Raw genomic sequence first — 19,873 nt, forward strand, 5'->3', positions numbered from 1 at the left:
TTCCACAGCACATTGCTGAAGTCTGACACAGTTCATGCTTTCACTTCCCAGAACATGTGCAAAGCTCTCACCTCTGCCCAGCTGTTACCAAAAACCCCACAATCCAGTCTCTGTGCTGAGAGGAGGAAATCAGACATGAGATGCTGCTTTTTCTCCCTGCCCACCCCTCCCCTTTCCAGCAGTCCTTTTCTTTGTCACCTACTTCTGTTTAAAACCCCTTCAAACAGAGATGTTCATAGTTAATTTGTCACATGAGGAAACCGTGCCAGCTCCTGTCCTGTGACGGGCAGACAGCTGGGACTCGCTCATCGAGTCGCACCGTTAGTCATGGTGCTGACAGCTTCAGATGCTGAACTTCTCACATCAGGAAACAGTTACCAATTTATTATTTTTAATAAAATAATTGCTTTAATGCAGTATTTAAAATAACTTTTAACATCTGATCAATAAGATAACAGTACACAAATATGGAAAATGCTGCACTTTACATAAAAAGTAAAGCTAAGCATTTAATTATACAAAACAATTTTGCCTGATGCCATCAATATCTTGCAAACTATAGTTTAGTTAAAGTACTGCTTTTCTTTTATATATATATATATATGCTATATATACATATATAAACAATTTACAGCATTCATTTACTAGATTTGTTTACTACTGTTCCAACAAAAACCAACATAACTGATTCACAACTTTATGAATTTGGGAACCATCTGCAATGGTTCTGATAGTGCAGAATAGCTGTGTGAATAGTTGCTTCAAGTTTTGAAGCAGCATGCCAAGTAACCATAGGAAGCTTGTTCTTCTGAAGAAAAAAAATTCAGCAGGAAGCCATTCAATAGTTGGTTAGAGTATGGTAATGTTCTGTGTTCAATCCCTGTGCAGGCCATTCACTTAAGAGTTGGGCTTGATGATCCTTGGGGGCCCCTTCCAACTCAGGATATTTTGTGATTCCGTGAATGCAGTCAGTGCCTTTCCCACCAGTCCTGAGAAACAGCCATGCTATACAGCACTGTGTCATGGAAGGCATCATGTTTGGAGGCTGAGGAGAAGGGTGACTCAGAGGGCTTTCCTTCTACCACAAGGCAGTCTTTACCAGCAAGTAGACAATCTTTGAATCTGTTCTAACAGTCTGTATAATCCAGAGTCCTCCTCCTCACTGAATGGAAACAAAGCAAGTCTAAGTACTTTCTTTTTGAGACTTCCCTGTTACACTACATTAAAGTATTAAAACAATATTCTAAAGCAGTGAATCCTGTGCTTTGCAAAAACTGCTCATCTCCAAGAGTGTGTTCAGCTCCAGAGTTCCAATGCATCTCAACTTTTCCCTTTTTTGTAGTCAGAACAGGTTTTGTTAATATCTTTCCACATCTAGGCAAGTTCAATGCTATTTTTTGTATCCACAGAAAGATAAACTGTTTCTTCTGTTCGCTCTCCCTTTTTAGGATCTTTTACTCCTTGTATTTTTAGTAACTCCAAATTTTCCATGACCATCCAAGTATGCCCTAACTACACTGTGTGATGTACTTCAATCACAAGAATGACTGATTTGTCCTCCTTCCCTCAGTCACTTTCTCAGAGGAAAGGCTGAGGGAAATTGAGGCAAAGTGTAGGGTAGAAAGGACCCCTCATTCCTTTTGCTTGCTACTTTGATCTCCACAAATAAGCATCAAGTAGTAATTCTAAACCCAGAAAATTTAAGATGATGTTGAGTCAGACAGGCAATACATTAGCATGTTTACTGACTGCTGGTTCATTAAATACAGTTGCCATGCTATGCTGTGCCATTACAGTGATATTTGTTTCCCAAAATAAGATTGGGTTGGAAGGTGGCACTACACATAGAACAGATGTTGCAGACTCTGGAGTACTGAAGCAAGTGACATACATAAACCAGGGACACTTACCAAGCCCTCAGAGCTTGTAAGACAGTTAAATGCAAGCAGATAGGTGCTTACGTGTGCAGCTCAGTGTTTTCACTGGTTTACAGACTGATTTAAGCCAAGTGTTATTAAAAATCTTACAGGTGCTAAGTTAGGTATTTAATAAAAGTGTTTATCTGTAAACAAGAGTTATCCTTACAACGGATCATTTTCCAGAAACTGGAATTTCAAGACAGTGCAACAATGCTTCAGTGTTTTCTTTGGCAGTAGACAGCACGGTGAAATGCAAGATTCACATCACTTCAAAAGAGCACGGTACAAGTGAAGAGAATGCTTCATCTCCCTCTCTTGTTCCATGCAGAATATCAAGTCCCTGAGACAGACACGGGTTACTCTTGGAGACAGCATCTGCTTCGTAAGGCTAAAACCTGATGATCCAGCAATTCCATTGCTGTTCAAACCCTAAATGGGGGAGAGAGGAAGAAAAAAAACCATCAGAAACATTAGAATTTCATGTAAACAGAAGTCTTAACTAAACTGGTTGGATTATACTGCCCACTTGTATAAAACTAGGCCATTGATGTTCTGTGCTCTCCATGCTGAAAAACAACAATCCAAAGATCCTTGCACATTAGATACTGAAAAAGACAAAGCAAGCGCTTGCCAGCTGATGGTTTATTTCAGTCAAAGCAACCACAAAGTTTTCTTCCCTTAAAATTATACTAATATGGTAAGATAAATAACTGCCATTTCACTGAAGTCTGCTGAACAGACTTGCTCTGAGAAAGGATCAGCCAACTATGAAGAAGGTACTAACACAGTACCTATGCAGAGCCCCAGGTTGTGCACAACTCTTACTACTGCTTGCTCCAGAGGTTTCCATCTCTTCATGAGGAAAACTGTCACTGTGAGTGCACCCTAGCTTTGGAACATGGCCAGGAGAAACTCTCATCCCACCCATCATCTGTGCTCTGCTCTTTAAGAGGGCAACAAATACTCAGTGAAAGCATCCAGATATTCAGAATACTATATCTGAGGCTATCCATCTCAGTCAGCTGCCTTGCTTGGTTATGAAAATACAATTGGTAGGAGATGATGACATTTAGCAGTTTTACATTCAAGCTACTAGAATGAGCAACCCCCACGCTTTCCAAAATGCCCTAAGATTTATTATTAGGGGTGGGGAAGAGGAAGATTACCATGAGCTGCACAATAGACTGGCTACTTATCTTGGAGCCAATCTGTGCTGCACAGCCAGTCTCTTATCACTACTGGAGGGTTCTTGGTAATGAATGTAATTTGTACAAATACGAGTGCTCAGTCTCTGTAACTTCAGCAGGGCAATGCCTGCCAGCATCAACACCACTTGGAGATGGTGTTGCTTGGATGCAGTGTTAACTATATAAATTCTTACCCTAACACTCTCTGCAAGACTTCTGCAAAATGATTTTGCCCACTTTGCTTAGAGAAATCTATTTAAACCCCTCATTTATTAGAAATTACGACCAGTGCTAGACTACATATAGTAGCAAATGCTACTGTTGTTAGGGTGGAAGCATGGAATTTAGTAAAAATATAAAGAGATTTACCAGAGAGCACATGCTAGCCACAGAAAACCCAGGGCACACTGCAGAAATGGAAGCTGTATTTTTTACAAGCAGCACACAGGGTATTCAGCACCATTTCATTTGCTTTACAGTCAATACTATTAAACACTATGAAATGCCATCATTTGAAACTTTCAGTTTGTTAAATGGCTTGGAACAAATGCGTGCATGGGGAAGACTGCTGGCCACATTGCACAGAGGGCACTGCTGTCCTGGTAAGACACAAAAGGGTCACAGTTCAAGTTTGTCATATGACAACCCTGAAGGATCCAGGGAAAAGATAGCTCTGCAATGCAGCTGCCAGCACGGGTTGAAAAGGAGGTCAGTCCAACAGGATGCAGCAGAAGGCCCCAGGCAATGTTATAAATGAAACAAACCCCAAGGGTTTTCAGTAACCCAACAGCAATGTCCTTTAAAATTCAAAGAACTTTATTGAGGTGAAAGTATTTTCTCTCTAAATAAGTCATTAGACTAGAAGTCTTACCTTTAAAAAGACACCAAACAAAGCCACCTCAATCCTGTTCACTCTTACAAAAAGGAAACAGACGGCACAAATCCCCCAGCCCACTTTGGAAGCTGTTGTAGCTGCAAGATGCTACAACAGGGCAGAAGCACTGAGCTGCCTGAATTTGAGAAAGAGTTATGGATTTGTTTATTCTTAAATTCTTACCCATCACGCCCAGTGCAAAGACACAAAGTGATATTATGCTGTAATACCGCATCCAAAGTCAAAGCTTATCCTGGGCCCCTGTTTACTAAGACAGCCATTCACAGTTCTAAGTTTCCCATAGTATCACTCTGGCTTATCAAAGCTACCGAGTTATTTCAGGGGCCAGGGAGCTCTTTGACAACCAATAGCTCCCACCACAAGTTAAAAGAAAGTGTCCTTCTCTCAAATTACACAATGGTTTAAAATTAAAGAAGCCAACAGACAGCCTAGGTCATTCCAGTCCAGATTGGGACCATGCTGGGGAGCCCACTTTTAAGTTAAGTTCTACAGTGCTGAGCACTATCTCCTGTTAGCTACTGTCTTCTACAGTTGTATCAAAACACTGGTTTTTCCTGGTTTTGTTTTGGAACTTGGACCAAGCAGTGGTCCAAGATCTGCACATCCCAAAGAACCATCACAGATACCACTGTTAATGTCCAAGACTACTTAAGGAATGCTCAGCTCTGAGCTCTAAAGCTGACACAAGGGACACTTTAAGGGAGGGTCCTCTGCTGCTCCACTTGAGCAAATTCCTATTGGGCAGGAGGTCAGTGTTGTCTAGCTCTAGGCAAAAGTCAATAATCCTCTCCATTAGATCTCACATACCCCTTCCTCAAAAGCACAAAGTTTTTGAGACCTGAAAAACTCCAGCCCACTCCTTGCTCCCAGACAGCTCTATCATGCTCCTCCTATTCGGGCAGCAATCACTTGTGTCTTGCTGTTTTGGGGGATTCTTCACTGCTAGTCTTCAGCATACCCCAAGACAGCTTTGTCTCTTTCTAGGGGAAAAATGCTGCATTTCAACTAGGTCACAGACAAGTACAAAGATAAGCAAATTGATTCTACAGGAAGCATTTTCTATCTAGCAAAGGCTACTGCAGCCAGTCTGCATTTCCCCTGCTTCTGCAACATCTAATTATTAGTGCTCTAACTAGCAACTTCTAGTAACTAGTAACTTCTAGTTACTAGTTCTAACTAACTAGTAACTTCTTTTTTCTCACTCTTTTTTGTTTGTTACCTTGAAGTTCCTGCCTTTCAGTAAACCCTCACCACCCTGCCTTTCCTCCAAAAGGGAAATGACAGAGACATGCAGCCCAGGAGGGCCAACTACCAGTGTATATTCTACCAGTGAGCCTGGGTATCACAGCTGACAGACCCTGTTTGTAAGCCACACTACAGCAGTGTGACTGCACCACTGTAAACCACCCTTACCAGGACTGAGACCACAAGTGGCTTAAAATCAGCCCCACAAGATCACAACAGCAGGAGTCCTGCTTTTGAACTAGCCTCATCATTGAGCCAAATCAGCACCTTTTCCACAGCAGCACATTGTCACCCTTAGTGCCTTTTATACACACCTGACAGAGATCAATTACACTCACTGATCTTGGCAGCAGAACACATTGTGGTGCTCCTGCTGTAGTCCCAAGCTACTGAACAGCCAGTTTCGTTCAGAGGTTGCTCTGGAAACCTGTTCAAAGATCTCTAGAGCTCTCTCCAGTGGCTGGATGGAGAATTAAATACCAATTCTCTGAAAAAGCAAGAGAGAAGTTAATACAGAGCTGCTCACCACTACCACCTTACTTCTAGTCTGCAAGGTATCTGGAGCTTGGCATCTGCAAGTTTGGACCATGGATATAGACATGGATTTCAAAACTGCTCAGAGCCATTCTACACACAAAGCTCAGAGAGGTCTGCAGACATCTTCCTCCCCACCAAGTTCCAGTCAGGTTCAGTGAGCTGTTCCTGGTGGAGTACACGCTCCCTTCCCTAGTGAATTGAAGCAAAAGTATCCAGGTTCAACCCCCATCTCCGTCACGTGTGGTCACACTGAGGTCAGTGATACCTAGTGTATGCTGTACTTGGTTTCTCAGCTGTAAAACACAGAACATATTCTTGTCTCATAAGAGGAAACAAGGGTTAAAAAAACCATTAACACACTGTGTTCAAGCACTTACCTGAGTCTCCTCCAGCAGCCAGGAGGAAAGGAAGAGACCCTGTCAAACTTGTGACATTTTTGCTCATACACACAAGTGCCTAATCTAGGCCAGAGAAAACAAAGTGAAAGAAGTTGATAGCAGTTTGGTGGCAAGCCAGCCTACTGATGCTGCCTATTCTAACAAACCTTGGTCTGACAGAAATACTCCCACATTCAAAACACTAAAATATTACATTACTCAATATTTATATGACTCTTTTTTAAAAAATAAAGTTGGTTGTGTTAGCTTGGGGTCTGAGGATCTTATTTCTTTTTAACCTTATAGACCATTAGCTCAAGCCAATGGCTGAAAGACTCAGATCTCTATATTCAGATTGCTTCTTGTGCAGCTGAAAACAAACGTGTATTTATGATGTTATCTGCAGCCTACAAAAAAGCCTCACATAGCTGTCAGATCTATATAATAGAAAACTCCATTCAATTACACATTTTTCTTCAGATTTCATTGCAACATTCCTACAAGTCCTTTCAAATGTAGGCAACAACATGTTTTACATATTGAAACAAATTACTGTGAATGCAATGTCAGTTTATTCACTATTATGCCCAAGATTCATGTACGCATGTCACTTCGTATGGGTACATCAGATGCTTAATCTGTACCTGGAGGTAATGAATCCTATACAAATATGTCATGTTAGTTAATAGACAATTATTAAGCTGAAATTTTCTGGCTCTTTGCCACATCATTTTAAGCAATGTATTGTCAACTAAATTATAAATCTCTTGACCCTTCACATGTCATCAACATTTGTGCGTTACCAATATGTTCAGCCTAAAGCTACAATGCAATTAGTCATTTAAATTGCAGATATCTTTCACGTATAAGAAGAATTAAGTTCATCTCTAGCACAGAGAAAGCACAATATGGGCCAATGAACTGTATTTCTGAAGCGTGTGAATGGCAGTTGAGAATATTTTTGCCTATTTACATGGAGAAAAAATTCAGATCAAGTGTGTGGCCTAGACTGACAGGAGCCAGGAAATCCAGCACAGAAACTGAAACTCTTTAGCTGACAGAGCTGTGCTTTGTTAGGTCTTGAAACAGATAACTAAGATGCTGAAGACATTTTTTTAATTGCAGTAAGTTTTAGCTCCCTTGTTCTCCAAAAGTATGACCATGTTGTGACACTTCAGCTGTCCCAGAGCTTAAATAAGAACCAGAAACTGAAATCAAGAGTCTGCATACATTAAGCATATGCAAAGTAGAAAAAAATCTCACCCTCCAGTATCACGTAATACCTATGGGCTGGGGGAAGGGGTGACAAAGACAGAAACAGACACAGAGAAAGTGAGGGAAAACATTGAAGTGTAGAAACAGATTTTGTAGCCTAGTTATGAACACCTACTTATATATAAGTAGCCCAATTTGAAGTGATTGCTTTTAAATTAATTTTATGCAGCTCCTAAGAAAATACTCTAGCAGATTATCATGTACCCATGCCAAAGACCAGGCAGTGACCTGATTGCACAGGGAGCTATCATTTGCTACAGAGTCAATTCATGCCTTTAAATTCACACTTAGACACAGTCATGTCCTTAACACCAATATTGAAGTTGATGAATTGTGCTAGTATGTTCCCTCATCAGAAGAGCTTATGGCCAAAAAGTGGCAGTAGCTTCTACAGTTGCCACTTACAAGAGCATAAACCCCTTCTGGAAATGAGAAAACAAAGAAAAAAAAAAAAGAAAAAAATAGTAAGAAAACACTGGATTGTCATACACTGGAAAAAACATATGTCTTTTCCCCAGTCACTTGGAACAGTTGGGTTTACTTCCATTCTGCAGAAAGGACTTGTTGCTCAAAGGCTCAGCTCTTCCTCAGTCAACCTAAAGAACAGTTCCAAAGCTCAAAGAAGCACCATGTACAGAATATGTTTAATCAACATGCACTGCAGCATCCCAAAGTTGTAAAACAAGAAGAGTAAGTTTAAGTTCTGCTAACAATGATCAGATGTGGCAGACACAAGAGAAGATGACAAGCTCATTTCCTCCACCCACAATCAATATTAAAAATGGAACAATGACCACTGTGGTAAATAAGGCATTTCTCCCATTTTTGCTTGCCAAACTTCTTTGCAGACAGAATGTAAGTGTGGACTGCTGTTATTAGATGTGCACAACCCTGGAAGTATCACATTATTTTAAGTATGTTGGCCAGGGCTAGGAGTTTGACAGAAAGGAAGTACTTGAATGGCTCTGCACTGACCACAGCATATTAGCTGCATGATTTACTTCTGCAGCAACTACTTGCAGTAGCTTAAGTTTCCACAGCAAAGCCAGACTACCTGTGACAAAGGCAAGAACCACACTTACTAACAGAGCAGCCAGTCTTGGCAGAGGACAGAACAGACACAAGCAGTATCTGGAAGGAGGAATTTCCTTTGCTATTGGATCTGGCAAAAAGAAAGAAAAGTCACGAGATGTAGACCCCAGAGTCAGTCAGTGGAACTAACCTGGAAGAAAGCAAGTGAAGAACTCAGCACCAATAGCACTTAGGGGCAGGAGAGACTGCATCACTTCTAAGTACTTAATGTATTATCATGGAGCCAGAAAAGCAATGCAAAGCAAGTAGTCCACCCCAAAAAATTACACAGAAGTACAAGTATCCAACTAAGTTTTCCTATACAAAGTAGAAGACAGGCCTGACCACAGTATTCAGATGCCAACCATAAGTGTAACAGCCAGTCTTCTTCAGGCTACTTTCACAAACATCTGTAGACTTTTTTCCTCCCTATTGCATGATTCTGCACAAATACACAGCTCTTGGTTCAAGGCCAAAGATGACCTTCTACCCAAGACACGTTTGAATAGAAGGAAAGAAAGATTAAGGTCTTAGAACTGTAGTCTTCAAATTTCTAAGGTTCCAGTTACAGTGGGAATAAGACAAAGCTGTTCCCAAAATGGCTTTGTTAACAGAAAACCAGTAAAACTTACTAAAAAAATATAAAAAAATTCTTGACTATTTATCAGCATTGAAAACATTATGGAGTGTGTTACCAATCAGTAAAAGCTATGAAACAGAACAAAGAATTGAGAAAATAAATCTGTGGTTTCAAGTTTACTTTTTTCTTATTTGTTTTAGAAGTGTCCTCCCTTCCCAAGATGAGTTAGTTTTCAATTCTTCCTACCCTTTAATTCATTACTGTTTACCACATGCCCTCAAACTAGGGGAGGAGGAGAGGTGGGTAACAAATGCACAAACCCCATGACACATATAAATCAAATCCAAAGGCCTCTTCTCTTCATTGTATCCAAAAGCATCCAGAGGGATAAGAATGAGAGAGATGAAGATATTGCCACCTCTGGATTACAAGTAGCACCAATTAACACATTTTCACAATAGAAGGATTTTTTTACCAGGGCTTTCTCAAATTACTCTTTCTGAACAATACTATTCAAATTTTAAGCTGCAGTGAAGAGAACATGCAAAACTACCCAAACTAGTGTTTCCAACAAGAAAGGAAAAAGAATTCCCATTATACTGATGCCTTTTCTTTCTTTTGTTTTTTTATAATTAGGCCTAAAGCATTAGCCTTATTTTTTTCATTCGATGACCATCATGGATTTGTCCCTACTGCTATTTCAATTTTAGATATACAGAAGCAATCATGGCAATATATAGATTATTCTTTTTATATTGTTTCTAGGTCCAAATTAGTTGACAGGCACTCCTCTGGACAAAAGCCTCTTTCTGTATTTGTTACACTATGAGGTGATGAGGCTGCTGGCAGGCAGGCTTCTAGCTGGAAAGCACATGATTGTGTCACCACATCTTCTAGTTACCATATTCAAATGACCCATAATAGGTCTCCTGGAAAGACCAAGTAAAGCACAGTTTCAGACATCAAAATAAGATAAATTTGCAGGAATCATGTGCTCAACTATCTTGGGAAAAAGACTTTCTAGAAGAGGAGCAAAGCCTGGTGCTGTAGTGTGAAGAAATAGAAAACCTCAGGCTGAAAAATCATCCCAGTCAAACCAAACACAGATATTCATTTGTGGATAAGTTAGCATACCATGCTCCCTAAAATGCTGGTTTGAGCCTTTCACATTTACTGCAACAGTAGGCAGCAGATTCAACCAACCCAGTCTGCTGAACTGAACTTTCCCAGTATCCGTTACATCTTGGTACTGAATAAAGAAAGGCAAATATATGACAAATTTGCTTACAGAGTTTCACTTTTTTAATACATGCTGTAACTGATTATTTCTTCCCTGTCTGCCCAAATACCTCAGGGCTTCGGTTTGCATCAGTAATTGCTTGAAACAATTCCTTTCCTTTAATTATTGCAGTAGGCAACCATAAAAAACTGTACAGAACTGACATGGCCATGGGAGACACAAACGTTGTACAAAGAACATTATCCAAAGAACGTTAAAATCATAGTTAAAAATCCTAATCCAGTTAGCATCAGTGATTTCACTCAATAATGTTAAATATCATTCGGATTTAGGAATAACTTCTTCCATCATACCTGTCTACCAAGATATTAGGCTTTAAAAACAATAACAAAAAAAAAAAAGGTCACAGGAGTATTATGCACAGATTTGCTTGCCATTGCACAGTCTAGAAGTTGTGAAATTTAAGATTATCTGAGAGTAAAGCTGTCTGTATTTTGTCTGTATTTGCAATTTGAAATGAGAAAGTACATCCTGACTGTTTAAATTATTCTCAGACAGGTTGCCCAAAAAGATGATTTTAAAGATGCCCAAATGTGTATCAGCCTAAGGCTATATTGTACTTGCTTTCAGTTTCAAAGACCTCCTTTCATCTCTGAAGAATGGAATGTTGTTTACTGCTCAGGATGTTTTGCCATGTTATCATGAATGTATTACAAATGTTCTGCTTCTTGAACTAGAGAGTGTTTGTCAAAACCGTTCTTAATTCTGCGCAAGAAGTCTTAAGCCTTTTATAAATCCTGCTCAGATATATTGCGACACTTAAAAACATCTATATCTAAACATCCTTCTCAAGGATTGCTATCCTGCATAATTCCACAAAATAGAAAAAAGAGGTCTGCAGAGATACGCTTTCCGGTAGCACGAAGCCTAAGAACTAGGCACTGGAATGCGAGCTTGCATGCAAGAAACAAAAATAGTTTCACTGTCAGAATTCGTTTCACCTACTGCCCCTGTAAATCAGTCTAGTGTGACAACCTATATGAGAAGCTGCTTAAAATACAGCAGGTAAATTTGTGACAATGGAATGTTATCAAGGTTTATGGTCAGTTTTAGGCGTGTCATGTCCACATTCTTTTAAAGTGGCAAAGTAAATAATGGCTCACCAGCTTTCAACAGCAACACTGTTATCTGTCTCGCTTTGCCATAATCTCATGAAGCTTTTAATAAAGCAGACATACCACAGATGATGAGAAATAACTGAAAAGTACTTAACAGGCAGACTTGTTAAGTATTCAGAAACAAATCCGGCAATAATTACAGAAAACCACTATGAAGAACAGGAATAGTCACCCAATAGGAGCTTGGGGGAAGATGAAAAAAGAACGGGGAAAACTGTTCCTGTGCTAGACTGATTTTTTCAAGTTTTTCCAGTGGTATTATAAAAAGAAATAGCCATACATTTAGCTTCATGTGAAAGTGCATTAAAAAACTTCAAAGAAGAGAAGAAAAGCTGCTCAAAAGCTGTGAACGCTGCTTTCTGCAGCTTGTTTAGAGATAGATTGCTTCCCTTCACTTGTGGTTAACAGGGAGTATTCAAAGACTTAATTCTGCATCCATGTCAGGGAAAAAATAAGTTAAAAATTCACTGAAACAAATCTATCTCACCGGCTTAGCGAGGCCTCTTGTCACAGTCTAGATGAAGAAAAAACTACAGGACAGATGCCACCACTGTCTCAGTTACACTGCAAATAACTGAGGACAAGGTCCTCCCAGACTCCGCTATGCAAAAATGACAAAGTATTTTCAATCCTACCATCTATGTAAGCTTCCCAGACAACAAGAATGAAAAAGACTTAAGGTTCATCAGAAAGGACAACTTTACTACCACTGCCTCCACAGAAGAGTTACTGTCCAGGCTCCTGCTCATTGTGATTATGTCAGGCCAGCCAGCCTTTCACTTGAGCAATATCAGGGCTTTATGACAAAGCAGCAGAACTGGCAGTAACACTGATTTCTCCAATCTCCAGCAAAGATGATGACCTTTAACAGAAGTAGGCTGTCAGTCTCCTCAGAAAAGACTTCCACAGCCACAAAAGCTTCCCAGGTACTGGGAACAGTTACTCCTCAGCACATTAAGAGATTTGCTCAGAAAAGATTTGTTAAAAGCACTTTCAATATTCAACATGAGCCATAGAAGACTGAAGATCTGGCTCACTGCAGGAAGTGAATGGTCTAGCTTTACTGATTTATTTATTGCTTTTTGGGGAGAACCTAGCCAAGGTAAACTCACAGAATACTTGAGAAGAGTCTCTATGCACTGCGCATAGATAAAAGTCCACAGTCAAATGTCAAATCAAGAGCCATTTCAAAAGCCATCCAAGCTAGGTACTGTGAGGTCAACTGAAGAGCCATGACAATTACCTGCTGTGGAAGGCCACCACAGCTTGGCTACCCCTCCACTATAGAAGTGAATTTCTCTGAGTCATCACTTTATTCAACCCTTTACACACAGTGCTCTTACGCACCGTCATTCCTTTAACACACAATTACACACTCCCATCTAATTTACCAAAAGCAATCCTTTCAAGCACCTAACACACAAACTAGGTTTCTTACAGAATGCAACAAACCATTTTGTGTGAGAGAACTCTCACTTCTTCCAACAGGGAAAGATAAATGTAATTCAGTATGAAGATGTAACACCATGCAAGTCATTGCAAACCACGTCTGTACCTCGAGCCCAGATCCAACATTTGATGAATCCAATGGCCTTTTCTTCCTTGGTCCAATGGCTGCCAAAGCTGTGAGGTTGGCTTCTCTTTGTTGCATCTGTGCTAATTCCAACTGTTGCATCTAATTTAAAAAGAAAACATCGACATTAATTATGATACACATTATGTAAAGTAGTTTTTTTTTTTTATAGTAGTTTCAGACAGCTCTGTAGCTCCTACAGAAAAATGTGTTTCACAGCATCTTCCCCTCTTTCTGGTCACTTTTGACAAATTCCAGCACTCAGGCATGCTTGGAGCCCTACGTACAGCTATTCTGAATATTCCACTATCACCTGAATCCAGCACTTAATACTGCCATTGTGAAACATTGTACTATCCAATTTAACAGGATGCTGCCAGTTGACTGCTAGTTTTTCTTTTACCAGTATGTATTTGAATGCTCAGGAACATCTGAAGCAAGTTAGAGATACACCACCATGTTTATTTTCACTCACCTCAAAACTGTTGAACACTTAGAAATCATTAGAAACAACCTTCACCTGGGTTAAGTAAACTTGGGATGGGACAGAAACTCACAGTAAAAAGGAATAAAATAAAATAAAATTTAACAAAAAAAACCTCTTGTATTTCAAGATACATTCTATTCAATAATTATCAATGCCAGCTACTCTGGAGCTCAATCCAGCCACGTCTGCTGGCAGACTGACAGTCTTAGATCAGCCATCTTGCTAATACAACCACACTGCTTCCAGATCCACCAGCTGTCCAACTTGGAGCATGGGTGGAGAAGGAAGGCTTTCCAAACATAATCCTCTGGTTTGATGTCAACCCTGGGATGATCTGACCTGCAACTTGTATAGCTCTGTAGCCTGTGTCCTCCCCATTCCCAGGACTTAGAACATTGTTCAGATGGGGATTCTCTGCATGGATGTGCATGTCTTAAAAAAAATTCAAGTACAACCATACCATGGGTAGGAAAGCATCCATATCTCCTCCCCCTTCATAAACACAATGAATTACCTGGATTTCCTCACCCAGTCAACACAGGTATCTTGCTTATCAAGCTTGCAACACTGAGTTTGCTTGCTTTTCAGGTCTCAGAGATCCCATTTGGAGAGAACAACAGCTGATAACAACTGAGCTTGCAGCACCTACATGGTATAGGTCCCCTACTTGCTACCACTTAAATAAAGATGAATCCACAACAAAGAAATACTTTGGGGTTCATGGCGAGCGTTTTGAGGAAGAGAGCTTTTGGCTGGGTGGTTTCTGAGTGGGTGTAGTTACAAGCCTTATTTTACTTCATATAAGTGGGCTTTAGTGATGGTGGCAGCTTCACATGAAGTACTGCAGCAGCTAGGCTATTTAAATAAAAACAGTATTTCAGGGCAAGATTCCTAAAAGAACGATGTTCCCTAGAAGACTCAAACTGATCAAGGTTTTCCAGCAGAAATCAGGGAAAGTAAGATTCTAACAAGTATGTTGTGAAGAGAGTTTCTGGGGGCTTTGTATGTTTCAGTTTTGAAAACAGCACTATTTGCAAGTCATCTTTCATCACCCTATGTAGGCTTGTACTGTAGTAGTACTTCTTCACACAGTAGTACTTCTTCAATGCTAGATACCATCATTCACTTATCACACACATTATTCTTGCTTTTGTGGGCAGTGTACACAACTAAAACCTTATCCATCAAAATTCACTCAATTCAGTCAGCTTGGTTTTTATCCAAATATACAGGATTGCTTTCAGTAATATTTTACAGACTACGAACTTTCAAACTACTACTATTTTGCAATTGTCTGAGGTTAAGTCCAGCCAGCCTACTAGCATAAAATGCTTAAGATAAACATTCCTTTAATCTCATATATAGATTGAATCTTATACCTTTATATTTAGTAACACACTCCAGCCAATCAGATGGGAGAAAGTGAACATTAATAAAAAAAAAATTTGAAACTTTGCAAACTGTGAAAGATTGAGGCTTAGAAACTACTTAAGCAGGAGCAATAAAAAGCTTAGAATAAGCGTTAAATCTCAGCAATAAAATGCTGAGATTTTTTGGCAGAGGCAGGTGCTGACTTCCAGCCTCAGCTGCCCAGGCCTCCAACACGTGGAGCCACCCCTCCCTACAGGCAGCTATGGAACATTCCTGCAGAAGTAAAGCATTCCCTCCTGCCAGCAGTGTAGTTCAGTGATCAACATGATCACATGTACACCAGAGTCTTTTTGCCATGAGAGGGGGCATTGCAACATGCCATGCAGACACCAGCCCTCTGGGGTAAAATTAAACTCCTAAAGGCTCCAGTGAAAAAGAAAACCAGAAGGAGAAAGACGGTTTGCTTTAATTTAGGAACCATTACACTCAAAGTAAAATGACTTTTAAAACCATTAAACTTAAGACAAAGCAAAACAAATCAAAAGCCTTTATTAGTCTGTGTGCTTCCACCCCTGGCAATCACTGGAAAATATATCTCCCTTCTCTCTTAACTCTACAAAACACGCACCAACCAGCTCTACTGCAGTTAGACTTGTCAAAAACGTGTGGCTGCTGAACACCTCTGGCTTGAAGCAACATTGAAATAAGACCCTCTCTCCTTTTTACAGCTGCTATTGATGGGCAGCCATGGTCAAGTGTGAGGACAAAAGGCAGAGCTACGAATTAAATACCAAGAGGGCTTTGGGTTGGCATCAGCATGGAGTGGAGGGGACTGGGCAGGTTAAGGATCTCATGGTGGAGCATGAGGATGATGCTCTGGTTGAGGACTGGGCAGTGCCTTGGCATCATCACCATTTACCCCATGGAATTTGAGCAGACCAAGCGTGCTGCTGGCACAGACACACTGCAGGAGGGAGCAATGCTGCTGGAGGGCAGTGCTGGCAGAGGTAACAAAGGATGACACTTGGGGGATTGTATAAAAAAATATGTGTTTTCTAGAAACAGAACTGATGCATCTTCAACCAGGCAGCTCCCAAGACAATGCTGGAATCACACGTCATTACCAACATCTGCTCTCTCCAATACATTTTCCACCTCCTAGGTAGTCAAAGGATTTTTCAACTCATACAAATCTCACCAGGGGTTTGAAGCAAAAGAAAAAAAAAAAAAAAAAAATCACGGTCTTGTTGCGTTCTACATCTCAGGGATTTTTCTGAGAACATAATTAAGACAAATGAATTTATACACTCTATTTCTATAATGGACTCAACAGATCCCCATTAAGCGATATGGGCAGGCATCCAAATTACCCTGCTGAAGCCAGCAAAATCATCTTTTCATCAAGTTTTGTTCAATTAAAAATTGCAGATTAAGTGTCTAAACATTGTGTGAGCAGTTAAAAAAAAGCACAGGATAAGGAGAAGACAGGCAGATAATGTCAAGGGATACCTGAGGATACTGGCTGGCTAACTACTACCAGATTTTCCTAAACGAGATTAGGAAAGAGCAAGAGGTGACTATGTGGAGCCAAATCTTTCTTTAATGGTTAGTTTTGTAGCACCTAAGTTAGGGAAGAAAGATCACTGCAGTAAAAGATGGTAGAAGTAGTATATACACTTTATTAAGATATAACACAGAGAAGCTGCATGGTTTCCCTTCTAGAGGTCAGTTTTATTAACACTGATGTCTTTGAGTATGATTGGATGCAAAGAGAAAGAACTGTCACACCCAGATGAAATCATACCATCATACTCATCTTGACAACAGATTAATCTTTTTCCTTGAAGACAGAAGTGTGTCATGGCAATTCCAGAGGAGCAGGAGGAAGCTGCACCATACATCAGACCCCCAAACTAACAGGCTGCCCCTCAATCTGACCTGCTTCATCTGCTGAAAGAAGCTGCTCTTCCATCATAACACAAGAACCCAACACATGCTCTATTCAAAACTCATTCCCCAAGAAGGGCATTAAGAGGGGATGGGTTCCAGGCAAGTGGCAAATGAATGCTCATGCTTCTTTCCCCCACTTTCTGATTTCACATATGCTAAGAATTGCAGTACAAAGAGTTCTAAAAACCTGTGTATAAAGATCAAATTGCTATGAAAACGTCTCAGAACTTGTAAAATAGTCTTTGTTGCTGCTGGCCTTTTTAATAATAAAAATAGGGTTTAAAGTCTGGTCTTGCAGCAAGCAGGAATCTCTAGGGTGACACAATAACCATTTTAGTTAATCTGACCTGCAGCAGAAATCAGGAAATAAGGTATGTTTTAAAGTCCTTCCTTATAGTGAAATGGCATTTGCAGCATGGCTGTAATCACACAAAATGAAAGGTTTTAAAATTGACCTCTCTGTTCTTCACTCAATCCTCTGAGAAAAAAATTTCTTTTCCTGCTCACAGAAATTCTCTCACTTATGTCTCATACCCCACATTTCAGAAAATACGCAAAATCTATTTTTACTATTACACCAACGAAATTTTTGAGGCACTTTAATATTAAAAAAATAAATTTCAAGTTGTATAAGACAAGTGCTTCAGCTATGAGATGCTGAAACTTTTACTTAAAGCAATACTGCAGATTGGTTTTAAACTCTTTTGATTGGTTTTAAATTCTTTTGGTTAAGAAGTACGTGATAATATGGTTGCCTGCCTTATCAGAGCCTCAAGAATACAAGTTGTGCAAATCTCGAGGCTTTCCCTAAAGTGGAAGAATCCCTTAAACAGAACTGATGAAAAGAATACACTGCTACAAATAAAGTCAACTAATTCACAGCAGCTAATCCATGATGTGTACAGCAGAGGGTGGCTGTATTATCAAAGGGGGGGAGGGGGAAGAGTGTTATCTAGCTGAATTCAAGTTCACCTTAGAAAAGGAGTAAATGAAAGCCTTTGTGTCAGGTCACAAAGTACCCAGCACAGGATTCAAGTAATTAGAATAAGCTTTCATAGAAGACAAAGTACATGAAACATTTGGTCTCCAGAGCCTCAAAAAACAGTTTTGCCAGGGAAGGTTTATCTACAGGTAGAGATGAGATCACCTGTCTCAGCCAGGGCTCACGGAGCAGTAACAGGACTGAGGTTCAAGAAAAGCCAGACAGGCAGCCCTTGTCCAGCAGATGACATGCCAGCATTGTGCTAGCATGAGAAATTCATACCACTGTCTGCTTCTGCACTTCAATATACTAAGTATTAGCAAACAAATCTGAGGTGCAGAGAAAAGAAATCTCTCTTCATTTGAGTGCTAGGAACTTATGTCTGGGGGAAAAAAAAAAAAAAAAAAAAGAGCCAAAAAATTTTCTTGGCAATGCAATGACAAATAAATACAGCCCCATGGATGTAAATGAGCTCAGAAGAAATGCTGGCAAGACAGATGTGGCTAAATTCTGGACTTCGTTATAATTAATATAAGAGAAAGACTTAAAAATGTATGCACAAGATACTGGCTTTAATATTAAGTAAAGAGTGGGGATGTCTCCACATATGACATTACAGGCAGATAGAGTACAGGACAGATTAAATAAATATTTAAACTAACAGAAAAACTGGCAGGAAAGGAAACCAGGGAAGGCTGAAGACAACTTAATGTATGCCTAAGGGTTATGTGTGCTACCCAGCAATAAGTACATCAGGAGTAATAAAAGCACTAAAGTAGATGAACAAGAATTTGTATAAGACTTGCGGGGGGGAAAAAAAAAAGAAGGGAATATAGGCATAAAAAAGAGACAGGAGCTCCCAATCCTATCAGCTTCCACAATAAAGGAACCAAACAATAAATTAACAAATAGTAAAATTCACTTAAGTCAAATTAACTGAGACCAAATTTCAATGTCTACCTTTTTCTAGCTCACATCTGTGATAGAGAAACCTCAAGACCTATCTGAGCCTTTTATTGCCCTTTACTGTGTATTTTTAAAGAACTAAATACTGAGGTGCTTTTTTAGTGGGTCCACTTATCCCACTCAAATGATTTTTCTCTTTTTTGTATCCATTCTCTCTTTTTGACCAGTTTTTTCAAGCAAGGTTTCACTGGGTTTCATTATGTCCTCTATTTAGTGCTTTGAAAGTTGTCTACTGCTCTCAGTCACTTCTCTCTTCATTGTCTTTGGAAGAAAGAACTGCAATTTTTTTCACATTCCCTTTAAGCATTTTAAGGAACTTGTGAAGAAAATGAAAAATAAACCCTAAAATCCGCTTTCAATCCCAAGCCTCTCACACTGGTTGTCATAAAGCTCAATGAGCATTACTGCCTCCAGCTTCTACCTTTCCTATACAAAATTTTCTGCCCTACAGGTTGAATGCAGCTAGCTGAATAGCAGACTTCTCATATGGGGGACATTCTCTGAGGAAAACTGACACTTGGAGGCTGCATATTTAAACATTTACCATCCTCTCCTTTTGCCTATAATGCAACTTCTCTTCTTGCAATTGCTTCCTTTCAAACTGTTTTAGTTAGCCATACAATTAGTTTCCACTGACTTTTCCCTCTGTTGTAATTTAGATTTAACAGCAGAAAGGCAGAATAGCATGCACTGGTTTGAAATGCAGTCCTGACTTATAACAGAGCTATATATAATACTGTAGATTTTTTTCAGATTAATATCCCACACACCTGCTCCAGTGGCAGCACAGACCCTACCATGGCTGTGTGCCCCAAGACCAGCTGCTTTGTCTGTCTAAAAGGGTGCAATAAAATGTTCTGGAGAACAACAGAATATTTTTTCCAGGATAACCACAAAGTAATCTACCCATAGGAGGAGGGGAAAAAAAATTGGTATTTAGACTTGATATTTCCTAATATATAATTAACTCCACACAAGGAAAACATCCAGGGCACAGTGACTTCCTGACTCCTTATTTTGCCCACTCTTGGTAAGAATTT

General features: G+C 39.8%; 1 protein-coding gene across 2 annotated transcripts in view; it reads right to left on the reverse strand.

The window, feature by feature from the left end:
* Window positions 1–537: 537 nt before the first annotated feature.
* Window positions 538–19,873, reverse strand: part of TAF4B (TATA-box binding protein associated factor 4b) — a 70,494-nt gene continuing 51,158 nt past the window's right edge. Inside the window, exons 14-16 of one of the 2 annotated variants that reach the window (XR_015772762.1) lie at window positions 13,060–13,179; window positions 2,086–2,348; window positions 538–1,162 (exon numbers count right to left, since the gene is read on the reverse strand). Coding sequence is in view for 1 of the 2 variants with exons in the window: in XM_088056855.1 (XP_087912981.1) it covers window positions 2,184–2,348; window positions 13,060–13,179 (285 nt within the window). In the remaining variant the exon portion in view is untranslated. Of the gene's footprint in view, window positions 2,349–13,059; window positions 13,180–19,873 lie in introns of both variants that reach the window. The other variant, XM_088056855.1, reaches the window with a different exon arrangement.

This window comes from Pseudopodoces humilis, chromosome 1, assembly GCF_049639895.1.
Source record: "Pseudopodoces humilis isolate 2021_Gansu_Grassland_sample_001 chromosome 1, ASM4963989v1, whole genome shotgun sequence".
Classification (NCBI taxonomy): Eukaryota; Metazoa; Chordata; class Aves; order Passeriformes; family Paridae; genus Pseudopodoces; species Pseudopodoces humilis.